This window comes from Arvicola amphibius, chromosome 4 (genome assembly GCF_903992535.2).
Source record: "Arvicola amphibius chromosome 4, mArvAmp1.2, whole genome shotgun sequence".
Classification (NCBI taxonomy): domain Eukaryota; kingdom Metazoa; phylum Chordata; class Mammalia; order Rodentia; family Cricetidae; genus Arvicola; species Arvicola amphibius.
In genome coordinates this window covers 47,033,989-47,043,011 of record NC_052050.1, presented here as the reverse complement: position 1 = coordinate 47,043,011, position 9,023 = coordinate 47,033,989, and the positions used below count along the sequence as shown (strand labels likewise).

At 42.8% G+C, this 9,023-nt stretch overlaps 1 protein-coding gene across 1 annotated transcript; it reads right to left on the bottom strand.

Annotated features, from left to right (window-relative positions):
- Positions 1 to 7,840: 7,840 nt before the first annotated feature.
- LOC119813263 (olfactory receptor 3A1-like) lies at positions 7,841 to 8,788 on the bottom strand. Its single transcript, XM_038328480.1, has one exon. It carries the CDS (start codon positions 8,786 to 8,788, stop codon positions 7,841 to 7,843), a length of 948 nt encoding a protein of 315 aa, XP_038184408.1.
- Positions 8,789 to 9,023: the final 235 nt, after the last annotated feature.

The following is a 9,023-nucleotide window of genomic DNA, read 5'->3' as shown; positions in this document are numbered from 1 at the left end:
GAAATATCTTTTAATATAAACTTTAGAAATCATTTTCATAGTCAGAACAGTTATTCTGTAAAAAAGAAAACCTAGTCATGCCATGGCACAGAACACTAGCTTCTGCCTTGACCTCAACCAAGAAGAGACTATGTATGTTTGCAGTCACATAACACTACCATCCAGATGTCTGGGGTGGGTAGGATCTTGAGAGGATCATCACTGGTGAGGACCATCGCCGACACTAACCAGCTCTTACACTCATTTGCGGAAGACATGTCATCTGGAGCAAGTCTCCTTTCTGATTTTGAGAGACTGATCTGTAAAGCCAGCCAGGAAGGTCAGCTTGCTGAGAAACAGCTGACGTTCACTTCAGGTGACTTAAGGGCAGGGGAAGGGCCACGAAAACTCACCTGTTGATGGCGCAAAAACCAATGTGGTTTTGTGGGAAAGGATGTGAAACACACAAACTCACTCAGCTTCAGTGAAAGCAATAAGGAGCTATATATATAAAGAGAGAGAGTGAGAGAGAGAGTGAGAGAGAGAGAAACAAGACAAAGAGAGGTTGAGGCATCTCCGTCCTGGGGATTTTCCATCATAGTGTCAGCCCCTTGGGACCTCAAAATTAGTCCCAAGAAATGGGAGGAGGGTGTGCGTACAGGCAAGGCCAGGTCAAAGATACAAGCCCTAATAAACATCACCGTGGTGAGGCAATGGAGCATCACATCACACTGGGGACCCAGAATTTTTCCTGTCTTTGTTCTCACCTTCACTTTGTCTGCAGCACACAGAAGAGATATAGCAGACGGGCATAAAGAGCTGTCTGCTGTCCCAAAGTCTCTCAGGGAATTAGAGGTGGAGCTAGGACTGAATGGGGTCTTTAGGCTAAGAAAACAGCTGCTTTACGTGCCTGCTACAAACAGGATTTGAGGACTGAGCAGGGCTGACTTTTATCTTGTGGACAAGGAGAGAAACTTCTTTGGGTCTGGGGATGAAGGGAAAACCTAAGAAAGGAGACGAATCAGAAGACGCCCATGGCAACCAAACCAAATCCTCAAGGATAAAATGTGTTCCCACCTAGAACCTTGTTAGTGAGGGCCAGAGGGATTCCTGTAATGATCCTGGGAGAGACCTTGGAAATGCTGTGCTGGGGAAAACAGGAAGTGCGGGGGTGGGGGAGCCAAAGTTGCTTCCTAGTGTGGTTTTCAGGCCAGGCCCTTCATGCTGGGAGCCTTAGTGATACAGTTGATGGAAGAGGGAATTGGAGCAGCTGTGCAAAGTGACATTCAAACTCTTTAGCCCTCTCAACAACTGGGCTGCCCAAACCCCAGAGGTAGTGCACACTGTGGGATGGAGAGTCTTGTCCTCCATTTCTTAGCAACTGCTTCTCCCCCTTAGGCCTCAACTTGCTTATCTGTGAAATGCACATGATTTTCTTTCTTAAGTTTTCTGTGAGAATAAAATCCAACAATCTATGCAGACTTCCTCCTAGGGGACGGCCAATACTTTCACTAACTTAAGAACAATGGGTAACATTCATCACATGCTTGCTATATTAGTATACCGAGATCTTTACGTGGGTTGATTGAGTTCCAGTCATCTTTCCAATGATTCTGTCATGTACCCGTATCCCTCCCTCACATTTTACAGAATTATAAGTTGAATTTCAAAGTGAGTCAGTCATTTTCTTATAGCCACAAAGGAATCTGATGACTAGGGGGTTAAATATGCATTTATACCATTCTAAGGAACATAGTCTCAACAGATATGCTATGGGGCACCCTCTCTATCTCCTTCTAAAAGACCCATTGGCCACACAGTCTATTATTTTTAGATATATTTTTGTGTATAGCATTAACCTTTCTTTTTATCTTATTTAACACTTTTTTTAGAATTTCATACGTGAGTACTATGTTTACATCATTCCCACTGCAACTTCCCCTCCTTAAACTCCCCTTATGCCCTTCCATTACTTCTCAGACTTATTATTTCTTTTTAAATTAATATTATATGTGTGTGTATTATACACACACACACACACATACAACTTACTGATCCCATTTAGTGTTGCTTGTATATGTATATGTTTAGGGCTGACCACTTGGGACTGGACAATCAGGGACTCATCCCTGTGGAAGACTGATTTTCTCCCTCTGTTGGCAGCCATTAATTGCCTGTAGCTCTTTTTCTAGGTTTAGAGCCTTGTGGAATTTCTCTCCATCATGTTAGGATGTCCCCTCACAGCAAACGGCCTAGCACTCACAGTCTTTCTAGCCCTCTTCCTTGAAGATGCACCTTAGATGTAGGAGTTGGATTCTAGTTGAATCAGTTGGAGATTGGCATCCTACAGCCATTTGTTCTCTGCATATAACCATCTGTGGATTTCTGTGATGGTCTCTGTCTGCTGCAAAGAGAAGCTACTTTGATGAGGCTTGAAAACTAAAGGCACTTGTACATATAAGGATAAGAATGTTGAATACAGTTGGTATTTCCACTGGTTTAGGAATCGGGCAGTAGGAGACTCTCCTTTAGAGTCTATGACCTCACCAGTCATTAGTAGTTGACTAGGTTCACAGTACTAGGCCCAAATTCCCTCCTACTAAGTGGATCTTAAATATAATTATACAGTTGTTGGTTACCTCCAAGATATAAGTGCCACTATTGTACTCTTGGGTATATCTTACCATTCTGCCCATTGTTGGGGTTCATAAGCTTTGCAGCTGGGTAGGACTTTTAATTGCCTTTCTACATTGGCAGCTCCACATAGCACCTTTGAATACTACTGGCAGTTCTGATTTTTGTGATAATTATTGATGCCCATGTAGGATAAACAGGAGATGATCCAAGGCATCCTAATCCTTGTAATAGCAATCTGTCATCCAAAGAGATTTATATATGTTTTATTGAGCACACAGGATTAAATTAATTACCATCAGAAAAGATTTTGCCAAATTGTGCTGTGATGAAATATGCCTAAAATAAACTACTTGGGATCAAATTTCTGAAGCTTGAATCAATGCCCACCAGCTAATTAGTCATGTTGAACTGAGCTGTCTTCTTGCCTCCCACAGATTGTTACTCTAATGGCCATGGAGGTCACTTAGACAACCTCATCCCCCACAAAGACAGATAGAATTGCTGGATGTAGTAGCCTAACCTGGCAGTTTTACTCTTTCAGAACTAAAAATATAACCTTCTGCCCCTTCTGAGCTCTAAAGTCTCCACTGAAATTTGGTTTGCTATTCTAATGGGCAACTTCGCATATGACTTAGCCCATCTGTTTCTCACACTCCATTGTCTTCCTTCTAAATACTTAGTGTTTGACTATAATATGATGTGGGGAGTTTCTCCTCTGGCCCTGTTTGGCATTATTTGTGTCTCTTGTACCTAGATGGGCATCTCTTGCCCTAGATTTGAATTTTTTTCGTTTATTGGAAATATTTTCTGTGTCTTTGGCACCTAAGTCTCCTTCTTTATGTATATACTTTATAAACTGGGTGTTTTTACTGTGTCTTACAGATTTCATTTGCTCCTGCCAGTCACATTTTTGTCACTGACTTTAACCAAGTGGTCTAATTCTTCTGCTTCATCGTCAAACCCTCTATTTCATCCTCCATGTGATCCATTCTATTGGTGATGTTTTCCACAGAGTTTTGTAACATTTGGTTTATTGAATTTTTCTTTTAGAGGATCATTGCTTTTTATCAGTATTTCTATCCCTATTGAATTCTATTTGAATTCTGGATTGACTTTCTTATTTCATTGAACTATCTGTATTATCATGAAATTCATTCAGGATTTTTCTTGTATGAATTAAGGGATGTCCTCTTAAAATTCATTTACGTGTTTGTGTCCTTTTTGAGCTCTTTGGATATAATTATATCATTTTTTTCAATTATCTGTTCAGAATCTTCTAAGTCACTGTCATGACAGCCATTGCTATGGAACTAGTAGCTTTTGGAGGAGACATATTATCATGAGTGTTCCTGACACTAGTGTTTCTATTTGAAATCTATCCATCTGGAGTATTTATTGGTTATTACTTTCTGCAAAACCTGTGTAGGATTTTTCCCCCATTACTTGATAGTGTCCCTGTTTTGTGGACTTTTGCTAAGCTCATTATTGTTAAAAATTCAGTCATGGAGAGTCTTGGTATTGATTCACCTATAGAATAGTCAAAGGTAATCACATCTGGATCTCGAGGGCCATGGTTTCTGACCTCATAAACAAGATTTCATGCTGTTTGGTGAAGGTTGTTCCAGGGACAAGGGCTTTATTCATCCTCTAGGCTCAAGAACTGGAGTTTGTAAATGCTTAGGAATTTATATGAGTGTTAATCGCATTAACTGGAATGTGTATGTGGGTGGGTGCAGCATTGTGGATGTGCAACAGTGTGAGTGGCTCATGGAGTCTCCTGCTTTCCTACTTGGGGAGTGTGCACTGGGATGTATACCAGAAACAAGATATCACAGGTGGTCATGCGTTCCCAACTTCACAATCTAGGGTGTGCACGAGGTAGAAATTATGTGTGTGTCGGTCCCAGAACACCTAACATGCTTGGCCAGGGTGAGTACACTGAGCATCAGAATTGTTTGTATGGAGCATGAGGTCTGGCTGGGGGACCTCTTGCTAATGGGTTCAGGTCAGTTCAACAGAAGGAAGTCATGCCTGCTACTAGAAACCTACTTAACTACCTGGAGCTAGTGACATCATAGATCTTTGAGGAAAAGCTATTACTGCTACTATACTAAGCCACCATAATTTCCAACTTTATTTTAAATACATATCCTTATACCAGTAAGTGCAACTCCCACCTCTCATTATAGAAGCTTCTCTGTACAGCAGACTGAGACCATTACAGAAACTACAACCAGTCAAGATGCAGAAACAACTAACCTCGGAATGCCCAGGCCTGATGGATACATCTACAACACAATGCATGCACCTCAGAGGCCATCACAGAAGAGATACTGGAAATATTGTATAAGCCAGAGAACTGGGAAGTCTACCATGAGATTTTGTCTCCTAGAAATTACAGGGAAGCTACATCCTTAGTATCTCAACAATTGGGATCTAACAATTAGGAATGCCTAAGCAAGATCTGAACAATGATAATACCCATAGACATGTTATCATGAAAAGGGGACACCTCACAGCCTAGACAAAGAACTTCAAGAAATAAAGGTTGCTGACAGAGGGAAAATAAGTGTTTCCCAAGAATGAGTCCTCTAACTTGTCATTCAGTACCAAGTGGTCAGCCCTGTGATCATATGCATACAAGCAAGACTTAATGGACACAGTAGGTGTATTCATTTGTTTATATTTATGTATGTGTAACAATAACAATAAGAAATCATGAAATGGAGAGGGAGGAGGCATGGCAGGTGTTGGATGGAGGGAAGGGAAGAGTTGAAATGATGTAGTTACATTTTAATTATTTTTTTTTAATGGTCAACATCCAGTTGCTGCCATGGCTGTGTTCTGATGAAGTTTCTTCTCTTGGAGTCAGACAATCACCTTCCCACTGCATCTTCACATGTCAGAGAGTGAGGGCGGTTGAGGGTCCTGAGTCTCCTGAGACCCCCTCATTGGATTACAACCCCACCACAACCCCATTTCACCATCATCACTGACACCTATTTTTTCTTGAAAATAAATATTTTTCCAGGTTCTGGCTTCTATAAATAATGCTGCTATGAACATAGTTGAACAAATGCTTTTGTAGTATGATTGGGCATCTCTTGGGTATATTCCCAAGAGTGGTATTGCTGGATCTTGAGGTAGATTGGTTCCCAGTTTCCTGAGAAACCGCCACACTGATTTCCAAAATGGTTGCACAAGTTTGCATTCCCACCAGCAATGGATGAGTGTTCCCCTTACTCCACATCCTCTCCAGCATAGGCCATTCTAATAGGTGTACTATCCTGAGTGAGATAACCCAGACCCAAAAAGATGAATGTGAATATGTACTCACTCATTAGTGGAGTCTAGCCATAAACAAAGGACATTAAACCTATAGTTCACAAGCCTAGAGAAGCCAAATAACAAGGTGAACTCAAAGAAAAACATATATAGATCCTCCTAGAAATTGGAAGCAAACAAGATTGCCTGGCAAAAGTTGGGAGCATGGGGGTGGGGGTAGAGGTGGGGATGATGTTGGGGGAAGGGGAGAGGGGGAGAGAGAAGGGAGAAAGGAAAGACTGGAGAGAGCTTGGGGAAATGGGAGAGTAGAGATGGAGGAAGGGCGGATATAGGAGCAGGGAAGAAGATATCTACATTAAGGGAGCCATTTTAGTGTTGGGAAGAAACTTAACTCTTGAGGGGATACGAGGTGTCCGTGGGGATGTCCCCAGCTAGGTCCTTGGGCAGCAGAGCAGAGGGTGTCTGAACTGGCCTTGCCCCACTATCACACTGATGTTTATCTCGAATATCACCATAGAATCTTTGTCTGGCTACGGATGGAGATAGAGACAGAGACCCTCATCAGAGCAATGGACTGAGTTCCCAAGGTCTAGTTGAAGGGCAGAAGGAGGGAGAAGATGAGCAAGGAAATCAGGACCACGAGGGGTTGGTCCACCCACTGAGACAGTGTGCCTGTTCTAATGGGAGCTCACCAAGTCAGCTGGACCAGGACTGAATGAGCATGCAATCAAACCGGACTCTCTGAATGTGGCTGACAATGGGGTCTGACTGAGAAGCCATTGATAAAGGCACTGGGATTTGTTTCTACTGCATGTACTGGCTTTTGGGGACCCTAGTCTATTTAGATGCAAAGCTTCCTAGGCCTTGGACTTCCCACAGGGCAAGGTTCCCTGCTCTCTCTTAAGGAGGGACAGGGAGGGAGAAGGGTGAGTGGGGGAGAGGGAGGGGAATGGGAGGAGGGGAAGAAGTGTAAATTTTTTAATGGAAGAAAGAAAGAGAGAGAGAGAGAGAGAGAGAGAGAGAGAGAGAGAGAGAGAAGGAAGGAAGGAAGGAAGGAAGGAAGGAAGGAAGGAAGGAAAGAAAGAAAGGAAGAAAGAAAGAAAATATTTTTTAAACTGTTGAGAGTTTCATACGTACCCACAATTATTTTAATCATGTCTACTTCCACCACCCCTGTGGGATTCCCCCTGGAGTCCTGCCCCAACACATCTGCTTCCCAGTTACTTTTCTTCTTTTCCTTTTAGAGAAATATCCCACTGTGTCTAATTACTGTTGCATGTAAGTGCCCGACGTGGGGTCATCCACACCCGTGGGAGCACATTTACTTTCTAATCACCGTATCTCCAAATAATTCACATCGTGGGTGGAGGCATCAGGGATTCTATAGATGAATTGGGAAGGAATCACTATTTGAGACATATCATGAAAAATACTTACTTGAATATAATCAAACTTAGGTGAACCTCCAAAAACTGCATCTCAAGACAGCATTTTTTTAATATTAATAATTTAATATTAATAATTTAATAATGATTTTTAATTATTTACAGTTAAACATTAGAAGACTTTATTTATAACTGTTACCAAATATTTGGAAAGAATACTTTCATTTACCATTGTAATAATAAAATAGTGTAAATTTTATGTAAAATAAAAGAAAATATACAACTAAATCTCAACTTTTATTTCATTCAGCTTCAAATTTGTATTTATCATAACTTAAAGAAATACTTTTAGGAAAATAAAACAAAATCTCTAAGGAAAAAATCTTGTATCGTATTTTTCTTTTACTTCCTCTTGAAACATCATGCAGCATAGGCTGGCCTCAGAGTTGCTGTCTGAATTTCACATCCCACTGCCTCCATTCTCACGTGCTAGGATTACAGGCATGCACAACCATGCCCAGTTTATACTGTGTTCTCTTCCCTCCTGATCAGCCTCATGCCACGTCTCGCTTTCCTGTCAGGACCCTTCTCAGGGCACTCTGCACATCGGGGTTCCGAAGGCTGTAGATGAGTGGGTTCAGCATGGGACTGATGACAGTGTTAAGGATGCCAATGCCCTTGTCCTTGTCTGAAGCCTCCACCGACCCCAGCCTCATGTAGCTGAAGACACCTGTCCCATAGAAGATGCCCACCACAGTGAGATGGGAGCCACACGTGGAGAAGGCCTTCTTCCTGCCTTCAGCAGAGCGGATTCTCAACACTGCAGCTGCCACATGGATGTAGGAGGTGACGATGAGAATCACAGGTGCACCAGCCATAAGGACACCCAGACCAAAGAGCAGCAGCTCATTGAGCTGGGTGCTGGAGCAGGAGAGCTGGAAGAGCTGGGGCAGGTCACAGTAGAAGTGATTGATCACGTTAGGGCCACAGAAGTTGAGTGTGGATATGGCCACAGTGTGTGTCAGTGCATTGCTGAAGGCACAAGCCCAGGATGTGGCCACCAAGATCCTCTGGACTGTGTGGTTCATGCGGGTGCTGTAGGTGAGGGGCTGGCAGATGGCCAGGAACCAGTCATAAGCCATGGCTGTCAACAGGAAGCAGTCAACGCCAGCCAGCAGATGGAAGAAGAAGAGCTGTGTGAGGCAGTCCCCATATGGAACTGAACGCTTGTGGGTCAAGAGACGACCCAACATTGAGGGAACGGTGACGCTGATGCACCCCACATCCAGCATGGATAGATTCCCTAGGAAGAAGTACATGGGAGTGTGGAGCTTGGGTTCCACCAAGACAGCTGCCAGGATGCTTAGGTTGCCCCCAACTGTGAGCAGGTAGGCGAAGAAGAAGATCACAAAGATGGCTGGCTGCAGCCCTGCTGACTCTACCAAGCCCAGAAGAATGAACTCAGTAACTGCTGTTCCATTGCTCTCAGATTTGGACTCCATGAATTCCTGTGATAAGACATTTCAGAGTGGAAATGATCCATCTTTACTATAATTAGTTAATAAAAATACACTGGTTCATTTTCATATGCTATGCCTGAAGGTAAACTTATGTGTGTCCCAGCAGTAATGTGGTAGTTTGAATGTAATTGGCCCCCATAAGCTCATAGGGAGTAGCACTATTAGGAGGTGTGGCTTTGTCAGGGTGGGTATGGCCTTGTTGGAGGAAGTGTGTAAC

What these genes read in the sequence shown, in the direction of transcription:
- LOC119813263 (XM_038328480.1), bottom strand. Translation starts at nt 8,788, where the DNA reads ATGGAGTCCAAATCTGAGAGCAATGGAACAGCAGTTACTGAGTTCATT.